This window comes from Peromyscus maniculatus, chromosome 5 (genome assembly GCF_049852395.1).
Source record: "Peromyscus maniculatus bairdii isolate BWxNUB_F1_BW_parent chromosome 5, HU_Pman_BW_mat_3.1, whole genome shotgun sequence".
Lineage (NCBI taxonomy): Eukaryota > Metazoa > Chordata > Mammalia > Rodentia > Cricetidae > Peromyscus > Peromyscus maniculatus.
The window spans coordinates 29,759,471-29,784,970 of NC_134856.1; the positions used below are offsets into that span (position 1 = coordinate 29,759,471).

Here is a 25,500-nt window from a genome sequence, read left to right on the forward strand (position 1 = left end):
TGGCTGGGCTTAGAGCCAATGAGAAGGCAGAACAGGAAAGCAATAAAAGCGGAGGTCAGACCCGAAGAAACTCTCTCCGTGGAAGCTACTGTAGTTGTGGCTATTGCTCTGATCTCTTTGTTGCTCAGTCCACAAGGCTGGATGTCTCAGCTGGTCTTCAGTATATGCTGGGATCCCAAAGAAGTAGGCCCCAATGCCAGCGAAGGAATGGAGTGCTGGCAAGGTGTCCGTGTACAGACTTCCGGCAGAAGGTGTGGCCCAGATTAAAGGTGTGGCCTTCCCACCTCAAGATCTGGATCAAAGATGTCTGTCTTCCTACCTCAATGGTCTGGACTAGAAGTGAATTCACCCACTTCAAACCCAGGCCTCACAGGTGTGCCCTCCATTCCTGGATTGTAGCTCATTCCAGATGTAGTCACCTTGACCACCAGTGATAGTCATCATACTCCCTTGACAATGTCTATTGCATACTTCCCTGCCCCTTTAATGTTTATTTAAAATAAATGGAGGCCGGAAGAGGGCATCGGATCCTCTGGAACTGGAGTTACAGATGGTTGTGAGCTGCCACGTGGATGCTGGGAAAGTGCTTTCAACTGTGAGCCATTTTTATAGCCTCTGTTTATTTTTATGTTTTGTGTTGGAGTGTTTGGATGTGTGTGTGTGCACCACATGCATGCTGTGCTGGAAGGGGCCAGAAGAGGGCATCGGATCCCCTGGAACTGGCATTAAAGATGGTTGTTGGCTGCCATGTGGGTACTGGGACCAAAACTAGGTCCTCTGGAAAAGCAGCCAGTGCTTTTAACTGCTAGGCATCCTTCCAGCTCCACCTTTGTTTTTATTAAACGCCGTGGAGATTTTTAAAGACTGTGTATAAAGAGAATTTATATACAATGGTAGTCATTGGTACTACTGTTCCATGCCTCCACCCACTTGCCTTTAACTTTCCTAACAGAAATGTTCAGTTTTGTAACCAGTCTCCATTCAGACTGATACTGCCTCCATATTCTTTCGTTTTTAAAAAAACGTGTTACCATGCTATCAGTGGGCCCCCCCTTCCTTCCATCCACTGCCCATTTCTTTTGTTCCGTAAGCAGCGACATTCCTCAGAAAGCTCTCCTGTTGATGGCTCAGATGACTCTCTCCTGTCCCGTCAGGCTGCAGGACAGGCTTCTGGGGCCTCCTCCCCTGCGGGTTCGTCCTGGGGGTCTTCTGTGTGGTGCTGTCTGTCAGGGCCCCTCTCCCCGCATGGCACGTTGGCTCGGCTGCTTAGGAACACTGTGCTTCTGACTCTCCTCCTGCCGCTGCCCTCTTTGTTTTTTACCTGGTTCTCCAGCTCTTTTCCCACATCCTGTGGCACTGGAGTTTTCTGGGTTAATCTCATGACCTTGTCTAGCTCATAGTTTAGTGCCATAGATATATTGGTGATGGCTGGATGTGTTTCCCCTCCTGAACTTCAGGGTCTTCTCTCTGGCCACCTTTCTGTGTTCCTGCTGGGATGGCTCAGAGGCATTCACAGTTGGAGGTCATATGTTGCTGTTTCTTTTACAGTTTTTCCAAGGATCTTTTAAATTCTCATTGTTTTTGGGTGCTGCTGCTGCTGTTGCAGCCCAGGGTTTTCTATGCAGTGGGAAGTACCGAACCACTGAACCATTCACCTCATTACATACTTTTTGTTTTGAGGGGAACGTATGCTTTGTTGATGGGATCCAACATTTTATAAATACATATGAATTCAGTCTTAAAAGTGTTATTTGCTTAAGTCACCTTTCTCCAACTCGCTGGTTAATTTGGAAAATTACTTGTAATCATAATATATTTTCTTTATGATTTCCTTAGGTTTTCAGAATGAATCCAATTTTTATTTTTGGATTAGCATCTTAATTGCTTTTGGCTTATTTCTTCATTTCTCATTACAGAAATATCTATTTGTATTTGTTTTTACCAGTAGTGGTTTAGGGTGCAAGATCCTCTCACCCCAAACCGTGTTGGTCATTTGTGGAGCAAACACTAGGGGGCTGTGGCTGGAGAGACTGCTCAGTAGTTTGTCAGAGGGTTGGAGTTTGAGTCCCAGCACCCAAATAAGGCAGTTAAAACTGTCTGTAACTTCTGTTCTAGGGGATCTGGCGCCCTCTTCTGGCCTCTCTAGGTACTGTACTTTGGTGTACCTATCTCCACCCCAACATAAATAATTAAAAAAAATCTTAGGAAAAAACTAGTGGGCTGGATAAGAGGGGCGAATGTATGTTGAAATCTCTCTAATTCTGAAGCCCTAAGGTAGTACTTAGAAGTTCAAATGTGATGGATCCTGCTTTTGTTTATTCTGATTTCTGTCCCAGAAGACTGCTAGGAGTTACAGCTAGCCTGTTCTCCCTCTGGTAGACTCTGCATTCCGTGAGAGTGGGCTCCTGTTTCACTTAGCAGCTCCAGATGGAGTGCTGTGTGTGTGGTGGACATTGAGCGCTTTGTCCTGTGCCCTGAACTGCTGCTCAGAGGAGACGGGACTGGGATCAGATTCAGTCGGCAGGCGCTCTCTTCTGCACTGCACTCCTGCGGCCCGGGCCCAGGCTTGCATTCTGCTTAGAGAGAAAGTAAATTTAGCCCATTTTGGAGTGTGTGGGCATTGTAAATAGCATTCTGCACAGTTTCTGTTGGAATCCTTTGAATAGCAATTTCATAGCTGATTGCATACCTTTCATCTAAATGTTGCCTTCTTTCCAAGTATCTGTTTTGTATTTTTGAATGTTAGAAGAAGTGCCATTGTGGTGAGACTCCTGAGCCTGGGCAGATATTTGCTCTTCTTGGACAGGAGTCAAGAGCTTCTCTACAGTTGTGGTCTTTAGTTCAGATCAGGTTTGGTTAGATTGGTTAGTTTTGAAAAGAGTCAGCAAGGCTCTAAATAGTGTTAGTTTATCTTTTTCTTGTTGGGGAATCCACAGGCAGCCAGGTCAGGGTTGATGCTAACATTTTGTATTGGACCCTGCTTTCTTGGGCCTGGCTTAGTTTCTCAGGTGTCTCAGGCTCACGGTGTCTGCTCTCATTTTCCTGATAGTTACAAACATTTCCAGAGGTTGCTCACACTGGCACATCAGTGTTCACAGTACAGCTGGTCTCATAGGGAACATTCACATCTTGAGGTTGAATCCATGTGTCCATGCTTAGGTGGCTCACTACTGAGAACTAAGGGGGCAGGGAGCAGCAGGGAGCTAGGCGGAGATCAACAGGCCATTCTTACTGCTTCCTTTTCTAGGCAGATATATACACTGTCTCTCCCCCCCCCCTTCACAAAAAGGCAGCTTTGAATATTTTCTTTGATAGAGAGAAACATTTAATAGTATGTGCTAAAAGACCATTAAATATACCAAAAGAAGTAGAAAGTTGGATGGATTTCTGTAGAGTTTTTAGAACTAATAATTAAAAAAATATAACATTTGAAAGTGGGTAAAAGTTGTTTTTCTAGGAAAAAACACATGTGCCATGTGCATATAAGCACATGAAAAGATCTTGAACATGATTAGTTACTCGGGAAATGCAAGTCAAAACCACGCTGAGGTAATACTTGCTGTCCACTGGGACAGCTGTATTAATGAGGTATACAGCAAGTGTTGCCAAAGGTTGGCACCGTGGGAGCCACATACGTTAAGATGGGGTTATGAATGGGGTAGCTGCTTTGGGAGACAGTTTGGTAGCTCTTCCAAACGTAAACCATTACATTGCCATCTGACTCGGAAATGTTACATTTGTATGTATATATGTACATGTAGTTTATAGGTGTATATACATATATTTGAATGTAGTTAAACATATGTCTGTGCAAAACATTGAAATGATTATTCATGGAAGCATATTCATGGATCATAGGATCACCAAAATAGGAATTGAATGTTTCTATGTTGGTGAGTGGGCAAATAAACATGGTGCATTCCTACCGTGAACAGTGGTATCCAACTAGAAGGAAGAGTGAGTGTATGCTGGAATGTTTGGAACCAACCTTGGAAGCGCTCAAGTGAAAGAAGCCAGTCATAAACTAACACACATCATATAATTCCACGTATGCACACGTCCCGAGCAGAGACGTCTGTTTGTATAAAGAGCAGAGGAGGAGGCCGCCTAGGTCTGGGGGCTGCACAGAAATGGAGTGATGCCCGCTGGGGACAGACCTGTTCCTCATGCATGATTAACATGTTTTAAAATTGACTTTGGTGATGTTTACACAAGTCGGAGATACTCACTCACAGTGAATGAGGTTTACGCTGTGAATTATGTCACAGAAAAGCTTCAAAACACAAACAAGGAACACAGCTGCCAGTAAAGGAAGGTTTTAGAGATCTAAACATGGCCTTCCTTATGCCAGCCGCATTTCAAACACCACAGACTGTGAAATGGGGAGGCCACTTTTGGTTGTGGAAATAGACTGTAAGATAGTTGTTTGGTTCAATGCAGGCCGCAGTCTATGGAAGACACTTACACACACACACACACACACACACACACACACACACACACACACACACCCGCCCGCCCACCTCAGCGCTTTGATTCTGTAGCTTGTTGGCTTGCCTACCATGTGCTGTGGTGTGCTGGGTCCTCCCCGTCCCCTCACATCAGCCTGAGAAGTAATTGCTCTTCTGACCTTTCTCTGGCACATCACTTCGGGATGTGCTTCGGGACGCTTCCGCTTTGCAAACCCAATGCTGTAGACTTGGGTACTTGTTGTGGTTTTACTCAGTCCTGTGTGTCACCCCTGAAAGTAGGGCGAGATGCTTCTTACCTTTGCGATTTACCCGTTCAGGGTTAGTTCCTCCGATCAGTGTGGTGGTTTCCTGCGACCCTGAAGCATTAGATGGTGTGGAATGCTTGTTCACCAGCAACTCTGTCTTCAGATTGAGAGAGTTAGAGCGTGTTACCTGTAGAAGTTCATACGATTGGCTTGAACAGTAGTGAGAATGCTTGTTACATGTCCCGTGGAGTAGTAACTGTTAGCATCATCTCACCCAGGCTCATGCACAGCCGTTAGTTGATTCTGAGGGTGGTGACGAGCTAAGAGTGAAAGAATAAATGGATGAAAGGCCAGACTTTGAGCAAGTGTGCAGGGTAGGAGGGCTCCTAAAACTTTGCATGAGAATGGAGACACTTTAGTGGCTTAGACTAGTGGACCAGTCTTACTAGAGGGATTTTTTTCTTTCTTTCTTTCTTTCTTTCTTTCTTTCTTTCTTTCTTTCTTTCTTTCTTTCTTTCTTTCTTTCTTTCTTTCTCTTCTCTTCTCTTCTCTTCTCTTCTCTTCTCTTCTCTTCTCTTCTCTTCTCTTCTCTTCTCTTCTCTTCTCTTCTCTTCTCTTCTCTTCTCTTCTCTTCTCTTTTCTTCTTTTCTTTGTCTTTTGAGACAGGATTTCTCTATGTAGCCCTGCCTGTCCTGGAACTCTGTAGACCTCTGTAGATCAGGCTGGCCTTGAATCAGAGAGCTACCTGTCTCTGTCTCCTGAGTGCTGGGACTAAAGACATACACTGCCACACCTGACTCAATTTTTTTCTTTCTTTTAATTCTTGTTGAAGTGAGGTTTGCATTCACAGCTTTGCAAATGCTTTACAAGTGCTTTGCCATTGAGCCTCTTTGCTGCAACCCTGATGTTCCCCCGACCTTTTCTGAGACAGGACCTTGCTGAGTTGCCCTGGCTGGCCTCAAACTGCTCTTCCTATCTCAGACTCCCGTACTCCTGGAGTTACAGGTAGATACTGTTGCATCCTGCTGAGAAATGATGTCTAAATACATTCTTTCTTTTCTGTCTGTGCTGGAGACTAGCTTTGGACATGCTATACATATGGTCTATCAGTGAGTGGCACTCTGAAGTCCTAAACTGACTTTTGCAGAGTAGGTAACAGTTGGGAAACTCAGAAATAGAAGTCCAAGGCAAAATGAGTCATGGGAGGTGCTGAGCTAAGCCCTGCAGGTCAGCAGTTCTCATCTGTGCGCAGCGTTGTACGTTTGGCAGTGTCTAGAGATACCTTCAAACTGATCAGTTTGTGTTTGAGGGTGAGGTAGGGTTGCGGGGAGGGTTGGGGGCAACAGGGCAACAGGAGCTGGTGGTTGGGGGTTAGTGGATGGTGGGGGGGGAGGTAGACCATTGCTGCAGACATCTGGTGGGCAGAGGCTTGAAGTGTGTGAACCGCATCCAGATGCACACTGCCATCTGTTCACTACACAGTGGCATTACAGTTGAGAAGTTGCTGCACTTGATGAGACAGACGCCAACAAATGTTTGCAGGATTCTATTGTTTCATGTCAGTATGTGTATGCGGTATATACTTCATATCAGTGCAGCTTCACTTTAATTTGGCTATAGTACAGATAATGACTTAAAGGCAAATGGCGACTCTTACAAAACTTCTAAGTTCCTGTTTAGAGAGACTAAGAAAGCTAGTTATTATTATTATTTTTTTAATTCTTTGTAGAAGGTAGAACACGTACCAGGTAGAATTAGAAACATTTCTGTGCTTTTCAAGATATACAGTTTCCTACTGAAAGTGATGTTATTGATAGTGGTGCAGTGATAGCCCTATTTTTGATTCTGGTACTTAAAAAGGAAATCCGAGTTACATTAGTATGGGGTTAGTCTTGAAATGTGTGCTGAAGGGCAGTGTCATAGGGGTTGAAGAAATGATTGGCTTTGTGAAGAAAGCATTTAGCCACCAGGGTTTTATGGGGACAGGCTTTCATTTTCCATTTGTGAGGTAAACACCCACAATGGGAGGGGTTACATACTGTGGCTATGACTCCTTGGTCAAATATAAGAAAATCACTGGTAGAATTTTCTACTCTATGAGATCTTTGTGTACACCAAGTTCAAAAGTAGCTTTCTGTTTTGACAAGTGGAAACCGCTGTAATTCATGTACAACTTGCCAAGATTTGGCAGTGCTATGAATGATAAGAGTCATATTTCTTTTTCTCATACAGATAACTAGTATTTCTAGCACCAAATATTGGCGTAGACTTCAATCAGATTTAACTCTCTTGATTCTGTTTACAGTAATGCTTTGGCTAGGTGTGGGTCAGTAGTGAGGGACAGGGACACAGATCCATGCTGTCACCCTTAGCAGTCTGAGGAGCTCCCCAAGTCTCTCAGGGACCTCAGCTCAGCCAAGCCAAGGATCCGTGGCTTTGACACAGAAAGGAATCTCAGGACTAGCCAACACGAAGCGGAATCATTCTATTAAAAATAGAAATGTGCACAAGGAACAAAAACACACCCAAGGACATGGGTGTAGGCTTCTGAAAGAAGAGTCTCAGTTTATTGAAAGAAATTTTATGGGGCTGAGGAGATGGCTCAGTGGTTTAGAGTATTTGCTACTCTTGCAGAAGACTGGGTTCAGGTCCCAGCACCTACATGTCACAACATTTGTAGTTCCAGCACTAGGGAGTCTCATGTTCTCTTCCAGCTTCTGAGAGCACCTGGCATGCATGTGGTGCACATACATACAAATAGGCAAACACATAACAATAGAAAAGGAAAATTTTAAATATATGGATCAGAGAAATAGATGCACAGGAAAAACTCTAGATGTACCCAGGTCTACCCAGGACGGGCCCTGGAAGGAGAGTCACAGTTCAGTGTCTTAGCATTAGCTATCTGTACCATTTTGCTGACTCTCAAGTTACATCTCATAAGATTGCTAAGGACCCCCCTCCCCCAGGTGTGAAATTATAGGGTGGCTCCAGGGCTACCTTGGATGGAATTAAAGTCTGATAACAAAACCAGGAGCCACTCAGGGTGTACAAATGGACAGGTTGTCAGCTGCCAAGGGAGAAAGGCTTCACCAAGCTGGTAATTGTGCTAGAATGCTTGTTTTTCAGCTAGTGGGAGGCTTCAGTTAAATTCCTCTCCTGCCTCAGTTTCCCCTCCTGAGATTTCAGTCTTTGATCTTAGGGATTGTTGAGGACAGAGGATCTGGAGAAGAAGATGTCATCACCTAATACATCAAATTGAACACACAGTAAAGCATAGAGGAGTTTGTTATAATGGAGAGTGGACCCGAAACAGCAGGACCTCTTTACCTTTCCTTGAGGTGCCTTGCAGCCACAGTGCTAGCAAGCAGCCAGAATTCAGTGCAGAATCAGGAATTAATTTAATTTGGGTGTAGATCTCAGAGGGCTGAGGACACAGTGCCTGAGCACTTGCCCGAGAGCATGGTTTGAAAGCCACAGGTCTAAGATGGTTGGGGAGTGGGACTTCATGGTCTGTAAAAAGAACAAACTAATAGCTACACACTGATACCATGACAAAACATAAAAGAATGATTTTAAGAAGGAATCCAGTGGTGGAATAAATTGAAAGGAAACTGTGAGTCATAGAGTGTGTCAATGGGGTCAGAAAAATGGTAAAGCAAACTGCAAAATAAGGTTGCCATTATCGAGACACTTGTGAATAGGAGTTACCCTTGTACTGTGAAGTCCATTTCTTGATTGAAGGGAACTCCTGAGCTGTAATGTTTTAGTAACACACCCCTCTCACCCAGTATTCTGGAGGTGAATCATAGGGATGGTTGTACAATAATGTATTTGTGTGTAAAAATTGCCTAGATAGCAAATTTTACATTGTATGTTTTTTTATTGTAGTTGAAATTAATGAAAACATCTAGTCCCTGTGATCAAGCATCTGGAAACAGAGGAGCAGGTTTTGAGTTGGCACTGGGTGACCTGATGTTGTTTTCCTGTTGTCTTGCAGGCCTGGCGTCCCCTTGACTGTGCAGGCGTTTTCAGAAGAGGAGAGGAAGCAGTGGCTGGAAGCTCTGGGTGGAACAGAAGCTGTAAGAATATCAGAGCTTTATTTCCAATCCGTACAGCTGACTTGGTTCATTTCCAAGTTACCTTTGTTTTGATAACTAGCGTTTGAGAACAGTCCTTGCTGGACTGGTGCTTAAACTCATCTGGGAGCCATACAGCACTCCAGTCGGTCATCTTGGGGCGCCAACAGTGCACCCACGGCTGGGCCACTGCTCACTTCAGTTCTGATCTTCCTAGACTGTGTCCTTCTGATTGACTTTGCTTTGAAGGAGTCAGCAAAACTCTCAACTTCAGTTCTACACGACAGTTTTGGTTGGCATGTACATTGAATGACTGTCGTGTAGTGTAGTTTCTGGAGATGGGAGAGTAAGTACATGGCAGCTGAGAGACCACTGCCCACGTGTGCCTGATGTTTGATGGTGTGTAATAGTGTAATAGTTTCTACTTTGCAGCGCAGCGCAGAGTAGCCTTAGAGACTGGGCCTCTGTACTGATATTGTTTCAAAGAGTGGACTAAAGGTTGTGGCATGGCTTCTGAGGCACCTGAATTCTGTCTGGTGGCACTTGGTTCCAGCACTGCTTTCTTTTCTGTGTGCTGCTGGAGTTTGGGGCTCAGAATCAGACAGATCATGTACTGAGTTGGGGGTTTAGTGAGGACAACTTCAGGGAAAAAAAGTCACAGATGCACATTCGGCAGCCGCCATGTAAAGTGTTAGGAGTCTTAGTAAGCTGCTGGAGCGGGCACCACCTGGCGTACCAAGTGATTTTGAAGATTTAGGAGAAAGGATGATTTTGGAAGGGGGGTCCATACAGTAGGGATGGAGGCTTCAGAATAGAGCTTTATAGGGAGTAACACGGTGCTACTTCAGGCCGGTTGGACTACTGTGAGCCCAACTGCAAACACATTGTCAGAAGTGTAGGGGATGAGAGGCCGGCTGGCGGTGTGAGTGTTGTAGTCATGGCGTGTCTGAAAATGAAAGCCTAGCTACTGTGTTCTAAAGCTTGAATGAACAGAATTAGATTTGTGTGTTGGCCTACCATATCTGAGCTGGATTCAGACCCCTCCCCCTTTTTGTTGTTGTTTGTTTCTGGTGTGTGTGTGTGTGTGTGTGTGTGTGTGTGTGTGTGTGTTTGTGTGGTGGGTGGAACCCAGGGTCTCACTGTGGTGAGCATGACCTCTTTCACTGGGATGTACATGGCTTTCATTCTGTTCATGCTTAATTAGTTCTTAGAAGTTCTAGCTGGGAATTTTGATAGCGGCCTGGAGAGGTGCTCCAGGGGTTAAGAGTGCACACTGCCCTTGCAGAGGCCCAGCACAGATGCCAGCACCCATGTTGGGCCGCTCACCACCTGTCACTTCAGCTCCAGAGGGCTGAATGCCTCTGGCTTCTGCACACACCTAAACTCACACACACACACCTACACACAGATACATCATTAGAAAACTTTCTAAAGAGTTTTGAGGCTGGGCAGTGGTGGTGCACATCTTTAATCCCAGCACTTGGGAGGCAGAGGCAGGTGGATCTCTGTGAGTTCAAAGCCAACCTGGCTTATATAGAGAGGACAGCCAGGACTGCAGAGAAAGATCTTCTCTTCACCAATAAAAGAGTTTTGATAGTATGGAGATATAGTTATGCTAATCCTTTAGTCCTTTTTAATAAGACATTTCCTTAACCGTGATAATCTCTCAGAGCCTTAAGTAGTACTTTAGAAAGTGAACTTCCGTAGCAAAGATACCACACAGTTGAATCTTTGAGAAAAGTGGGTTTCCAGTTTGGTTTAGTCTCGAACTCATGATCAGTTTGTCTTCCCCTGTATAGAACCAGGCCACTAACAGACAACAGCAAGAATGTGGAAAGACTGCTCAGTGATACATTTGTATGGGGACTGTAAGGTGTAGCATACTCCTTACAGGTACTGTGAGCCTTGCAAATAGTGAGTCAGTGCTAGGATTCTGAGACGCTGGATCACTGCCGTGCTGGCTCAGACTACGGGCAAGGATCATCTCCTGCTGTCGTGAATATCAGGAACCGTCAGGAGACAGGAAGCTAGACGTTATTGGTTGGAATGAAGCCGTTTGTCAGCCTGTCTGTAAGGTGGAGCGTTCCCGTATACACAGACTTGTAACACGTTCCTTAAAGACTGCACACTCTTTTGTCTCATCTTGCCAGTTTGGTATGCCTCTGTAAGAGAGAAGTAGACCAGAGAAGCCCTGTCAGCCTTGCTTACTTTTGCATACAATAGCATGCCATTAACCACGGCAGCGCATCTCTCCTGCAGATTCCACATGGGGGTTTTCCTACACTGACTAGTTGTGACACCAGCTGGATTGTCCTAACAGTTCATTTCAACTCTGACCCTGCTGTCTGGAGTGTTGGTGGCAGATCTTACAAGTTGGGCATTTGCATCTAGGTAACTGCCCCCGCTTCAGTTCTACCAGTGACAAGTCCTGGTCTTTGTAGCAGTGTGGTGTGAATTGGGGATGGCTGCGCCCCTTCCTTGGGTGTAGTAATCAGCTCACAGCACTTTCAGTGGAGGTAAACTTGTCTTATAGAGCAGGCACACTGAAGCAGGGCATCGGGCTGGGTGTAGTGAGGGTGAGTGTTGAGGAGCTCCCATGCCCCTGTGGGAGTGCTACCACCCCAGCGTTGGGTGCCCTCTGGGGCAAAGCCTGTTGATCTTACGGAGTTGAAACTCATTCCTCAGGTGGTCGGGGGATGAGGCCCAGTGCTAATTCCTTCATCATGTGGAGTGTCTAGTTGCATCTTTATGCTACATAGGTTTTGTTTACTAAGTTACTTGTTGAGCATAAATTTAGAGCTGTCCCAAAGGGCTCTTGAATAGCAAAACATTTCTATTAGGAAGTTCCAGGTGTGTGGGAACTCTGTTCTGTAAAGCAGGGACAAGACTAAATGTAGATTCCCTGTGCTACATTATCTAATATTGTTTATAAAATTGAAAATTTGCATGTTCTTACTTGACTGACTCTTACTGATTTGCTGAAAGTGTTGTTTTCTCCCTCTTTCTTTTTCTAGCTGTTCCATACTTTGAATAGAGCGATCCTCCCGAGACCAGAAGGAGGTAAGTCTTCATTTATCCTGTTGATCACCAACCCAAAGCTGTGGCTGTGGCTCCGCCTGCACCCTCTTTAACGCTCTTAGGGCAGCCCTCATTGCCCCCTCTGAGCTTTACTGTGAGTTCTTCTCCACAGTCATTTCGTTGTTTATGTCTACAGACATGAAGGGTGATGGGAACATTTCCAGGAACCTTTGGAAGGGGCGCTCTCTGCTTTGGCTCTCTGCTTTCAGACTTCCTCATCTTGTCACTTGTCATTCTAGATAGAAAGAAGTGGATTCTCTAGAACATAATGATGTTTGGTTGAGAATAGCTGGATGCTGCAATGGCCCTACGCTATAATAAACTATGGGCATGTTTAGTAAGCGTGAGGAAAGGAGAAAATTCTTAAGGCAAATGTGAGAAGAATTACTTCAGATATTTTGAAAGAATAATCCTTGGCCACAGTGAGTAATAAATAACGAGAGTGGCCCCAACCTGACAGTGAGCCCCTAGTTGCTGGTCAGATTTCCTTGCATGAGCACTTATTAAATAGTGCTGTGGTCCTGTGCAGGGCTGTGGTTCTGTGCAGGGCTGTGGTCCTGTGCAGGGCTGTGGTTCTATGTAGGGCTGTGGTTCTGTGCAGGCTGTGGTCCTGTGCAGGGCTGTGGTTCTATGTAGGGCTGTGGTTCTGTGCAGGCTGTGGTTCTATGTAGGGCTGAGGTTCTGTGCAGGCTGTGGTTCTATGTAGGGCTGAGGTTCTGTGCAGGATGGTAGCTCTGTACAGGGTGGTGGTTCTGTGCAGGCTGTGGTTCTTTGCAGGACTGGTTCTATGCAGGGCTGTGGTTCTGTGCAGGATGGTAGCTCTGTGCAGGGTGGTGGTTCTGTGCAGGCTGTGGTTCTATGCAGGGTGGTGGTTTTGTGCAGGATTGTGGTTATGTGCCAGACTGTGGTTCTGTGCAGAGTTTTGTTTCTGTGCAGGGATTGTGGTTCTGTGCAGGTGGTGGTTCTGTGCAGGGCTGTGGTTCTGTGCAGGGTGGTGGTTCTGTGCAGGGATTGTGGTTCTGTGCAGGGCTGTGGTTCTGTATAGAGCTGTGGTTCTGTGCAGGGCTGTGGTTCTGTGGAGGACTGTCATTCTGTGGAGGCTGTGGTTCTGTGCAGGCTGTGGTTCTGTGGAGGGCTGTGATACTGTCAGGCAGGCGGGACCAAGAACTCTTCTTTCATAAGCCCATGGCTTTACTTTCTTGCCTCGGTTTGATTTTGGCCCCTCATGTGCCCTGTCACCCTTGAAAGCTTCTAGTTTTGTAACCTGAGTGTGTGCTACACAAGCAATACACTTAGGCTTTGGAAGACAGCAGCAGCACAGATGGGCTGAGCTGTCCACATATGCATGACAGGGATCTGCATAAGGGAAACAGCATTGCCCATCTCTGCTCAGGGGACACTGATGTGAAACAGAAACGACAAGGTCGCCACGCTCGTTTTGGACTCACCTTTGATAGATTTGGTGAAAGTAAGGCTATGCTTAGCAAAGCCATAGAAAACGCCGTGTCATGTTTTAAAAACATGTTTTAAAACACAGTTGTGATCACTTGTGCTAATTCTTGAATCAAAGACTAGAGGTCTGTAGCCTGGCCCTGGATGTTGACAGATGCCCCTGAAGGGGAGCGTGTTCTTCCTCTTTCCTTTACCGATGTCCTTTCTTCCCACCCCTTCACCACTGTCCTCCCTCCAGCCTCTCCCACCCCTTGTCTCTGTCCTTCCTTATTTATCATAAAAAAGTGGAAACATGCCTTCTTCTGGGGATGGTTTTGCAAAGCAAAAAGAAATACCTTGCATTTTATACAGTGTTGTCAGTGGTGGATTTCTTGAAACCACTGTTCAATTTTAACCATTAAAATTCACTTTAAAGCCAGGCAGTGGCAGCGTACACCTTTAGTCCCAACGCTCAGGCAGGTGGGTGGATCTCTTAAGTTCAAGGCCAGCCTAGTCTACAGAGTGAGTTCCAGGACATCCAGGGCTACACAGAGAAACCCTTTCTCAAAAACCAACCAACCATCCAACCAGCCAGCCAACCAAACAGTTCACTTTAAGCCTAGAGTTATGGATTCTGAACAAAGTTTATATCCAAAGACTACAAACCTCCATGAAGCAAGAGTTAATGCTTCAGTCCCTTAGGCCTGGAAGCAGTGGCTGGACGATCTGCTTTCTTTCATTAAAGTTTTGAAACAAAAGCAAGATCTACAAACATATACCAGGCTGGTCATAGGCAAACATTTATATTAGAAAAAGTATGAAATTTCATTTTCAGATTGGCCTTTGTATTACATGAATTATCTATTTTAAATTCAAATTATGAAAATAATAACATCATTAAGAAGGCTTGGTGCATAGTAAAAATTATCAAAATGCTTGTTGCTCAGAAAGCATTTAACAGAAACTTTTCCTAAAATTTTCCTTCCTTTGTTAAACGAAAAGCTCAGACTCATTGGAAAGCTCTTGTGCATATTTGGAGTTTTCTCTAACGGAGCTGCTCTTAGGATTTTTGGCAAAATACAGAGATTATTTCTAGGTAGCTTCCCTAAGAGATTGGCATTATTTTCTTTTACTGTTTAAAATACTGTGCACCTATTAACTTAAAATATTTTATGGTATAAATTGAATTACAATAATTACACATCCTGATTTTGTCATGAAGCCTCTCCTATAAATATATAAATTTTTCAGTTATGTCATTTGCGTGGGAAATATGCAGCCTTCAGCAGTCTTTTTTCTTTTTTTGAGACAGGGTTTCTCTGTGTAGCTTTGGTGCCTATCATAGATCTCACTCTATAGCCCAGGCTGGCCTCAAACTCACAGAGATCCCCCTGGCTCTGCCTCCCAAGTGCTGGGATTAAAGGCGTGCGCCACCACTGCCCGGCCATTTTCTTTTGTGTGTATGTGTGCGCGCGTGTGAGTGCGCGCGTGTGAGTGTGTGTGAGTGTGTGAGTGTGTGTGTGTGTGAGTGTGTGCGTGTGAGTGTGTGCGTGCGTGCATGCGTGCGTGCGTGTGTGTGTGTGTGTGTGTGTGTGTGTGTGTGTGTGTTTTTGCTTTTGCCTTCAGCAGTTTTAAAACATTGAAACAAAAGTTCTACTACCTTAAAATTTTTTTCTTCTTTTTTTAAGGGAAAGTAACTACTTGTCCCTTAACATTTTGTAACTGTTTCTTTTAGGTGCACAGTTGGATACCATGGGATTCACAATTCTCAGAAAATGCATCAGTGCCGTTGAGACCCGAGGTAAGGCATGCTTTGCTCAGCAGCTTTATTCCTGGAGGTGTGTTACACTGGAGACCTCTGCAGCGTTCCTGCATGGTCACGTGCTCCAGCATAAACTCCTTCAGTTATTCCTTTGTTATGACAGTGTGGGTCCCTTTATTTTCCTCCCATGCAAGTGTGGGAGAACTTCACACATTTCTTCTTTATGTTACAAAGTGACGCCCAATGGTGTCACATTAGCATGTTAGATCTGCTGTCACACAGAATTCCACAGGGTAGAGGACCGAGTGGAAATCACGCTCATGGTTTTGGAGGCTAGAAGGGCAAGCACAGGAGACAGGGCTGGTATTTCTGAGACCTGTGACCTTGACTTGCAAATGGCATCTCTACTGTGCCTTTTCTGAGTGTGCATGCTCCCGCTGTCTGTTTCGTGTGTTTAGAGTTGCTCCAACTTTTTTTTAGTATAAAGATTCAAGTGATGGTCATGGTAGAGAGTGTGTGTGTGTGTGTGTGTGTGTGTGTGTGCACGCCCATGCACATGCCCAGTTTTAATAACCATACCATCTCCTTCAAGTTATTTATTTATTTATTTATTTATTTATTTATTTAAATGTTACATTCCAAGGTTCTGAGGTTTGGAACTTTACAGGGATACAGTTCAGCTCACATAAATCTTTGGAAGCATCGGCAGTTCGAAAAGCTAATTCTTAGCACATTTTGTTCAAACACCTTAAAGATGGTTTTCTTATCTTGTGGGATCCTGTTAAACATGATCTTTTGGGGCTGGGATTGAACTCAGTGGCAGAGGCTGGAATGTGCACAGATTCTGGGTTTGAACTTCAACACATACACATAGACATATGTATCTTTATTGAAGTAAAATTTGAAAATAGTAAAATCCAGTGATATTTTAAAACATAATATTTTCATTAATTCTTTGAGAATTTTATACATGCATACCATATTTTGGTCATATTTTCCCCTATACTTCTGAATTCTCCCAGAACCATCCCTAACTCCTTCTAACTTTATCTCCTCATCTCTTTCAAGGAATCCACTGAGTACAGTTTTTGCTGCCCCTGCCCTCATGGTGTGAGGTGTGCTGGGTAGTTTTATGTCAGCTGGACACAAGCTAAAGTCTTCTGAGAAGAGGGAACCTCAATAGAGAAAATGCCTCCGTAAGATCAGGTTGTAGGCAAACATGTAGGCATTTTCTTAGTGATCAATGGGGAGGACCCAGCCTATTGTGGGTGGTGCATCCCTGGGCTGGTGGTCGTGGGTCTGTAAGAAATCAGGCTGAGCAAGCCATGAGGAGCGGGCCAGTAAGCAGCACCCCTCCATGGCCTCTCCATCAGCTCCTGCCTCCAGGTTCCTGCCCTGCCCGAGTTCCTGTCCTGACTGCCTTCAGTGATGAACAGTGATTTTGGAGCTTAAACCATATGAGCACTTTCCTCCCCCACATGACTAGTCCCCTAGTCATGACTCTAACTAGGACAGAAATCACCCACCGGAGTGTGGTGGACCCAACAGGGACGCACTCAGAAAGCAAACGGACTCCCCAGAAGCCACCTGTCCATAGCTGCTCCACGAGGGGCGGGGTTTGGAACAAAACGCTTTGAATTTCAGTCTGTTGGGTTGTGTTACTGCCTCTGCCTCTGCTGTAGGTTTTGGTCTCCAGGTTCCTTTCTGCCCTTTGTGGCCACTTGCCACCCCGCCGTGGTCTTCGGCATGCACTGGCCTTGTTTTTATCACGTCAGTTGTTGTAGGGACATGTTAAATGTTTGCTTGATGGAATCATACATGCAGTTCCTAGTCTTTGGGAATCTATTTAACACGTGGCTTTGAGGTTCTTTGTGCTGGATCCTGAACTTCTTCTTTTTTTTTTTTTTTTTAAATTCAAATCCTATTTGGACCAAGAACAGACAAATATTAAAATTTTGCTGTAGTCATCAGCACACCAAGAAGAGGTAACATTTTTTGGAGTAACATTATTTTAGATAAAAATCATCTTATATCAGAAAGTAACTAACATAGATACTAGCATATCTTGGCTGGGTGGGACCGTTTAGCAGTTTTGCCACCATTTCAGAACCAGTCAAACCACACATGGTTTGCTCATAACATTATACCATGCATGGGAGTCAGGTCCTTTCATCCATCCAGCACCATCACAAGAAATTTATGGCCTGTATACCAAGCTGAAGAATTAAACACTGGTTGCCAAGTCCTGCTGCACGTCCATCACATTGAACCTTTAAAAATACTGATCTGGGCTCTTGTATGTAGTCCGAATTGATTGCTAATGGCATGAACTGGGAACTGGCTGTTTTAAAAGCTCCCACATTGAAAAGTTATAATGTCCAGTAACAGTTTGGGTAGCATTATGTTAGTCAAAACATTGCTTGTGTTGGAGAAAAAGAATTCACAGTTGTTACCATCACCACTGCTAGTGTCTGCTTCTTGGGGATCTTTTTTCTTCTTTTCTTAAAAACAACAACAACAACAACAACAACAACCCAACTTAGACCCAGAGAAAACAGAAAAGTTCTGAGGAAAGCAGCATAGTGTTCTCAGTAACAGATAACCCATCATGGTTTAGCCCTATGCTGGTCCGAAGCCAGTCCCTAACCAGTATTTATTGAGCAATCTCAAGGTGTAGAGCCTTGCCTCAGGCCTTTGGAATAGACAGTGAAGATTGGTTCCATGAGCCCTTAATCCAGTAATAGTAGACTTAGCAGAAAGATTTGTAAGCAGTTGAGTTATTCTAGGTGATAATATAAAAGTGTGGCAAGATTCACATTAAGAGAATCTTAGAGTCTACAAAAGACTCAATGTTAAACAAAGACTGATTTAGGAACAGGCTTTTAAGATTTAAAGGACAAGCGTTATAGCTTGGCATTCAGAGAATTGTCAGCTAAGACAGGATTCAAACTTGATTGGAAACACAAGGGAACAGTAAAAGCATGTACTCAAAGCATTTGCCCTTGATGGTGAAGGGGCAGGCTCAATCCTGGAGGGTACCAAAGAGCAAGCAGGCTTAAAAAGGTTAGCAGAACAGAAGTGGCTACATGTGGGGTGTGTGGACTGTGCAGAGGGCCGTGCTCCCTAAGGAAGGTGACCTGGGATGTGCGGACTGTGTAGAGAGCCGTGCTCCCTAAGGAAGGTGACCTGGGATGTGTGGACTGTGCAGAGGGCCGTGCTCCCTAAGGAAGGTGACCTGGGATGTGCGGACTGTGTAGAGAGCCGTGCTCCCTAAGGAAGGTGACCTGGGATGTGTGGACTGTGCAGAGGGCCGTGCTCCCTAAGGAAGGTGACCTGGGATGTGCGGACTGTGTAGAGAGCCGTGCTCCCTAAGGAAGGTGACCTGGTTGGGACAGTAACTTTGCCAGTGTTGCAAATAGTTCAGTCACCTGAGTGACATTGCCAAAGTCCTGTTGGTCAGTTAGTACTTGGTTATTCTGCAAGGAATTTATTTGGGAAATAAAGATGATCAAAGCCACACAGACATTTGTGACAGATCTGATGACATATTCCAGGATCCCAGGTACTTCCTGGGTTCAACCCTGATCTGTGAAGGACCATTGTTGGTTCTCTAGATAGTGAAACTGGACAGGAGTAGAGCAGCTGTGGATTAAGGGGGATTCTCTTTGGCTTTCAGGGGACAAGAGCGGCCATGGGAGGTTTCTGTGTGAGTGATGTGAGAAACCTACTCATGGGGTCCATGGAGCCTTGGAGATTTTAGGAGCGTGAATACAGATGTAGAGGAAAGCCTCTATCACAAAACTAACTGTGGCCGAATTTCAGTGTGTTCAGCCAAGAGAATACAGTGTCAGGTGCTTTGTAGATGAGAACCCTGGGGGATTCAGGAACGTTTGTCTAGTTCTAGTTCATTCATATCCCACGCTTTGCTTCAGTCCCTCCTACCTATGGTGTCTACTGTGACAGCTACTTTTCCTAGCCCTGTGTAGTAGCTCCACCTTTATATTTACTGTGCAGCTGAGATGTTGCTCTTGGGATAGAATGCTGTCAGTCCACACTTGTGGAGAAGGATAATGGCTTAGCATTCTCTTCTCCTCCGAAGCAGTCTGATTCTTGGCTGCCTGGAGGGTCTGACTCCTAAATAAAATAAAAGACGTATTTTGGCTCTCAGCGTTGAAGGTTCCAGCCCATGATCAGTGGCTCTGGTTGCTTTGGACCTGCGGTGAGGCGGCACAGCGTGCCAGACTGTGCGATGCAGGAGAACCACGCAGCCTGTGGCCAGAGCCGAGAGAACAGAGGACGGCTAGACTCCACGGTCCTCTTCCAGGCCACCAGGAAAATGACCTGAGGACCTTCTGCCAGCCTTGCTTCCTAGACTCCAGTCCTCCAAGACATGGGGCCTGGGAGTCATTTAAGGTCCACACTGTAGAGTTTTGCTTCTGGCCTCCCAAGGCTCTTGCTTACTTCATAATGTGAAATGCATGCAGTACCGTCTCCAAGAGTCCCACGGTCTTAACTCTCAGCATCACTCAGAATTAAACTCCAGGGTTTCTTCTGCCAAGACTTGAAAGTCTTACATGGGCCCCCATGGCCAGGGGGCAAAGGAGTGGCTCCAACTGTGGGCCTGAGTCTACAGAGGAAGAGGACTTGACTTGTCCAGGTCCCACTGACAGGGGCCGTCAGAAGGGGCCTGGCCCAGCAGTGACAGTGAAGGGGTTGGGGAAGGAAGTGATGGATACTTCCTGAGTGTGAAAGGCAGAAGAGGAGTGTGGCCGAGCAGGCACGCAGGTCCCTTTGGAAGGATTCGCCTCGCTTCCGAGTGACAGGAAGCCGTGAGGTCTAAGCTCCTGTGAGGTACAGAACAATGCTTTGGAAGGCCCCTTAGCGTCTATAAAGGGTTTGTGCGATTTCACACACCTGCTTGTGGAGAAGGCGAGAGCTAGCTTTAGGAGACTCTGTGCTGGCCTCCGGCTTCTGCAGCTTTCTCTGAGTTGTTTTTATCCCAAGACATTTGTGCTCCTCCTCTGTTGCTCACACTCTGCCTTCGTTAATTTCTTTTCCTGTGGTTATTTTGTTTCTGAGAACCCACTGTTTACTTGGATGGAGAAGATGTCTTCCTTAGTCTCCTGTGCTGTATTTCTGTCCGTACCGGTTCCTTGTGCATGGAGTAAGATTCAGTAAGCAACTGCTTTGGCCTGGGCATCCCAGAGACCAGGCCAGCATGCCATATTGGCAGATTGACAGATTGCAGGTTGGTTATGAAATTGTTGGAAGGGTTTGTCTTTCTATATGTGGTTCAAATTAATATTTTTATGTAACATATAGAGGAGCTTTCAATTTGTTGGGCATTTACATCAGCGTCTTTCTGGATTATGGGTAATACAGAAGACGGAGAAAGAGGGACCATGTGGCATATGGAGGAGAGTAATGGTTTCAGAGTGTGAAGTGTGATTATATAATTTCCTTAAGGAAATAACTCCTCTTCCTAGAAAGGAAACATGCCCAGTTTGTGGGTTTTTTTGTTTTTTTTGGGTGGGCCTACAGAACGCCCAATTTTGAGATATATGTACGGTATTGTAAGCAAAAAACAGTAATTCTTTTGCTTAAAAACATCTTAGTTACTGTTTTTTAAATAGTCATTATGTTAAAACTAAATTTGTATGTCACTTTTGTTTATGAAGTTTCTCTTAAAAATCTTCCATATGTGCATAATTTGAATATTCACTTTAATTTTCTAGAGCATGGCATTAAAATGTTGGTCTAGGCAAGCTGTCAGTTATCAAATTCAGCATTGTAACAAGCTGTGAATTCCTGGGGTAGATAAGTCATGAAGACCTTGATTTGTCACTTGTAAGATAATTTCTCTTCCTTAGAGCAGCAAAGTTTTAGATTTTTGGAGAGTTTTCCTGACACCGGCTGAAGATTGTGCCGCTCCGGCTGGTGGAGGCTGATGATGAGCTGGGGCAGAAGATAATATACAGTCTCACGATTAATCTTTGGAGATGGGTTCGGGTGGGAAGGTGCCCAAGTGAAGTGGCAGCATATTTTACCATGATTGTACATTAATCTTAACTCACCAAGGGCAAATTCCAAGCAAAATGAAGGAAATAAAGAACAGCTGTCCTCAGAAAACTCACAAGTAAACTGGCTTCTCTCACTAGCTGTCTCTTTTTAGTCAGAATGGGTGTGAGGTGAGCGTGGGTGGAAGCAGAGGACAGTCTCATGTGGGAGGGAGCCGAAGAGCCGTGTGGTGTCTGCAGAAATGCAAATGCAAAATTGAAATACCGCAACTGGGCAAGTCGGGGCTGAATAAGAAAACTCCCTCTGAAAAGCTATTAGCTTTACATGAATGATTGAGTTAAACTAGTAAGGATGAATATTTGCAAAAGGCTGGGATGGCCCATGTCCCTGCTTACCTCAGATCCATGTAGTTGAAGGTTGATGCTGTTAATTCTTGTTCAGTGACTTCTTTTCTCAGCCAAGAAGTCTCCAGCTTTCTGTCATCTTTTGTCTATCTCTGGTTTTGTTCACATTCCTCCTGCTTAGCCCTTAAATCCGTACAATAGGAGTGAGCTTTGTCTAGTAATTCCGTGAGTGATCTAGCTTCTGGGTGTATGTGGGGTTTTTGATGTGGCACAGGCTCAGGAAAACAGCAGTGCCATAGTTTCAGGTCCTGGTGCATGTGTGTGTAGACAGAAGACTAGTGAAATTGGTGGATTTCTGTTGGTAAAGTTTCTTGCTACAGGTTAGCTGACTTGGTTTGTGATGTTTTATCTTAATGTCTTTCATTTTTTTAGCGCAATGGGTGACCATGGATTCTAAAGGCAGGCCTTCCTGGCACCTCAGCCTCAGCGTTATCAGGATGCTGACATCATCTTCCTTTTATCATCCATGAAGGAGGCTATTGCCTGTGACTCCTTCCTATCATTGTTATGGTAATGGTACATGTTGAGTTCTCCTGACTAACATAGAGGGAAATTTAGCAGCGGATGTTACTGATAATTAGCCTTAGGAACACTGATGAACTTTTAAGTCACAGTTCTTTCCCATCATGGCAGTTTCCATAGGGGACCAATTCTCCTGCAGTCACATGATCTGGTCATTTTGAGTGGCTTCTGTAACAAGCAGCAGAATTAGCTGATTTGGCTTGGAGCTGGGCATGGATGGCAGCATCAGGACAAGGCTGGGCATTTTTAGATGCTTTCATCTGCTTGAGGTAGGTGAAATGAGACTTCCGGAAAGCAGGAGCCGACTTCCGCCTTGTGTCTGAGGTTCTTTTCCAACTTAGGTTAGTCAGAAATTTCTGTTACCTAACTTTGAGATGTGCATATCAGTGATGAGTTTGAAAATACTTTCCTTTGGCTGCCCCATCCATCCCAGCCGACTTTAAAACTTGTACTGCCCTGGCCACACATGTGATTAGTGGACTTCAGTTGGTAATTCTTGGGTCATTTCCCACAGGAAGGATACTGGAGGATACAGTGTCTGGGTGATGGTGCTGTACGTAGATGAACTCCAGCCCAATTCTAAGACAGTTAATAGCAGCTTAAAGAAGGCAGGGTTTGCGTGGCTCAGAGTTCGAGATACAGTCCATCATGGGGAGGAGGTCAAGGCAGCCAGAGCTTGAAGCAGTTGCTCATGTGACCCTCCACAGTCAGGAAATAGAAAGGAGGACAAATGCTTGTGCTCAAGCCAACTTTCTCCTGTTTACGCATTTTGGAACCCAAGCTCATGGAAGGATGCTCCCCACAACTGGATCTTTCCTCCCTTTTCAGTTAACCTAGTCAAGAAGATCCCTCACAGATGTGATGAGAGGCATGCTCCGTGGGTTATTCTAGGTCTTGGCCAGTTGACAGTCAGTATTAACTGTCCTTGGGTTTATGCCATTCCTGTTATGAGTGAGCTTGAGCGGTGTCTTGGAGACTGGTAGTAGAAAAAGATTCTTGAAGTAGAGACAACGGTTCATGTGTGAGTCTTGGTAGCTAGAACCATGGCCTTTGTTTGCATCTTTCATTCAGTGACCAAGAACATCGCAAAGGTGACAGACATACACCTGCCCTCTCTGTAGAGGTGACGGACATACACCTGCTCTCACTGCAGAGGTGACGGACATACACCTGCCCTCACTGCAGAGGTGACGGACATACACCTGCCCTCACTGCAGAGGTGACGGACATACACCTGCCCTCACTGCAGAGGTGACCGACATACACCTGCCCTCACTGCAGAGGTGACCGACATACACCTGCCCTCTCTGTAGAGGTGACGGACATACACCTGCCCTCACTGCAGAGGTGACCGACATACACCTGCCCTCACTGCAGAGGTGACCGACATACACCTGCCCTCACTGCAGAGGTGCCGGACATACACCTGCCCTCTCTGCAGAGGTGACCGACATACACCTGCCCTCACTGCAGAGGTGACGGACATACACCTGCCCTCACTGCAGAGGTGACCGACATACACCTGCCCTCACTGCAGAAGTGACCGACATACACCTGCCCTCACTGCAGAGGTGACGGACATACACCTGCCCTCACTGCAGAGGTGACCGACATACACCTGCCCTCACTGCAGAGGTGACGGATATACACCTGCCCTCTCTGCAGAGGTGACAGACATACACCTGCCCTCTCTGCAGAGGTGACAGACATACACCTGCCCTCACTGCAGAGGTGACGGACATACACCTGCCCTCACTGCAGAGGTGACCGACATATACCTGCCCTCACTGCAGAGGTGACGGACATACACCTGCCCTCACTGCAGAGGTGACCGACATACACCTGCCCTCACTGCAGAGGTGACACATACCACATACCTACCTGTGATGTGTGAGCTGTGCTGTGGAGAAAACTTGTACATCTAGGAAACTCAACTCTTTTGTAATAGCAAGCAAGCCCTTTCCCCTTATAAAAGGAAGAGGGCTGTCTTTCTAAGGCTGTAAGTAACCTATTCTGTGCTCTCGAGGGTCGGATTGGAGCAGAATGTGCTAAGGCAAGGTTTTGTTGGGTGTTGGTGGGTGGTTTGTGTGAGGAGATGCGTTATGAGCAGTTGAATGCCTTGTGGCAGGTCATGGCTGCTGGGCCATGCTGCTCTCTGGCTCTACAGGCTGTGTGAGCTATTGACAGGTTAGAACAGCGGTGTGTTGAGAATTGACTGGGAGTTGGATTGATGAGGATTGGATGGTAGAAGATGGTAAGTAGGATAGTTGTCAGGATTTGGGACATAATTTACATAAGAGGTGATGGTGATTTAAACTAGGGTTTGTACAGCATGATGATGCCTCAGACATTGAATATGGAACTGTTGTATGAACAAGTAGTCACACTCCTGATTGTACGGCCAGCAGCAATGAAGCCAGCTTGTCGAGTATACACCTGCATTTTTATTCACTGCAGTATTATGTACAATAGTCAAGAAATGGGAGCAACCCAAATGTCCAGCTGCTGAATGGAGAAAGCAAATGTAGTGTGTGTGCACATACAGGGAGCTGTTCAACCACAAGAAAGATCAGTCTTGTCATGTGCAAAACACCAAAGATTGCTAGAGGAGTGGAAATAAACCGACGTGGAATGGCTGACACTGGACTGCATCTCCATGATCTCACTCACGCAGATGTTCTGAGAAAGTGGCTGTCACAGAAGTTGGGAGTAGAGTGGTGACTACCATAGGCAGAGGGGAGAGCAGGGTGGGCGATGGAGAGAGGTCGGACGGTGGGTAAGTTAGGGTTAACTAGTAGTGGGAGCTGCTGGTCTGCTGCTGGTGTATATATAGTAGGGGGATTGCAGAGAACAGATTACAGAAAGCCAGGTGGAAGGAACGTGAATGTTTTCACCATGAATGCTGCAAGAGACAAGCGTGGTTACCCTGATGGAAATATCTTACCGTATGTATGTGCTGGTATGCTCTAACATTGTACAGTTTTTGTATTTTTCTATAACAGCTGAAAGTTGATATTGACTGTGGAAAGAAGGTAGGAAGTGATGGAGAAGAGGAGACACTTGACAGGAAACAGACCAGGGGCTTCAGGAAGGAAAGTAGAGGCTGGTTAAGCTTCCGCAAGCCAAGGCGCATGACACATTCAGCCCAGGGAGCCAATGAGAGATGAGCAGTAGGCCTGACAGGACTGTGGTTTGTGTCTGGCTTTTCTGAATCCAAGGTTCATGTGACATGTCTGTAGGAAGTCTGTGGGAGCTGAGAGAGGAGAAGGGAAACATCACAGAGGTGAGGTTTGAAGGTGCAAAGAACCCATGGCCCTGGGCGTAACGAGGCCAAGCAGAGAATCCGCAGGGTCCTTGTGTTGAGGGAATGACAGGAAGATAAAAATGAAGGAAGCATAACTAGTCAGCGGTAGGATGGGACGCAGCTAAGTGGTAGAGCACTCAGCATGTCCAAGGAAGGCCGCTGGTTCAGACTGCAGCACCGTCCAC

General features: G+C 45.5%; 1 protein-coding gene across 6 annotated transcripts in view; it reads left to right on the plus strand.

The window, feature by feature from the left end:
- The window catches only part of LOC102904570 (rho GTPase-activating protein 10), a 300,700-nt gene that overhangs the window by 151,824 nt on the left and 123,376 nt on the right, over window positions 1-25,500 (plus strand). For all 6 annotated transcript variants that reach the window (XR_013051024.1, XM_076571472.1, XM_076571473.1 and 3 more), the window contains exons 11-13: window positions 8,718-8,799; window positions 11,811-11,856; window positions 15,041-15,106. Coding sequence is in view for 5 of the 6 variants with exons in the window: in XM_076571472.1 (XP_076427587.1) it covers window positions 8,718-8,799; window positions 11,811-11,856; window positions 15,041-15,106 (194 nt within the window). In the remaining variant the exon portion in view is untranslated. The remainder of the gene's footprint in view (window positions 1-8,717; window positions 8,800-11,810; window positions 11,857-15,040; window positions 15,107-25,500) is intronic.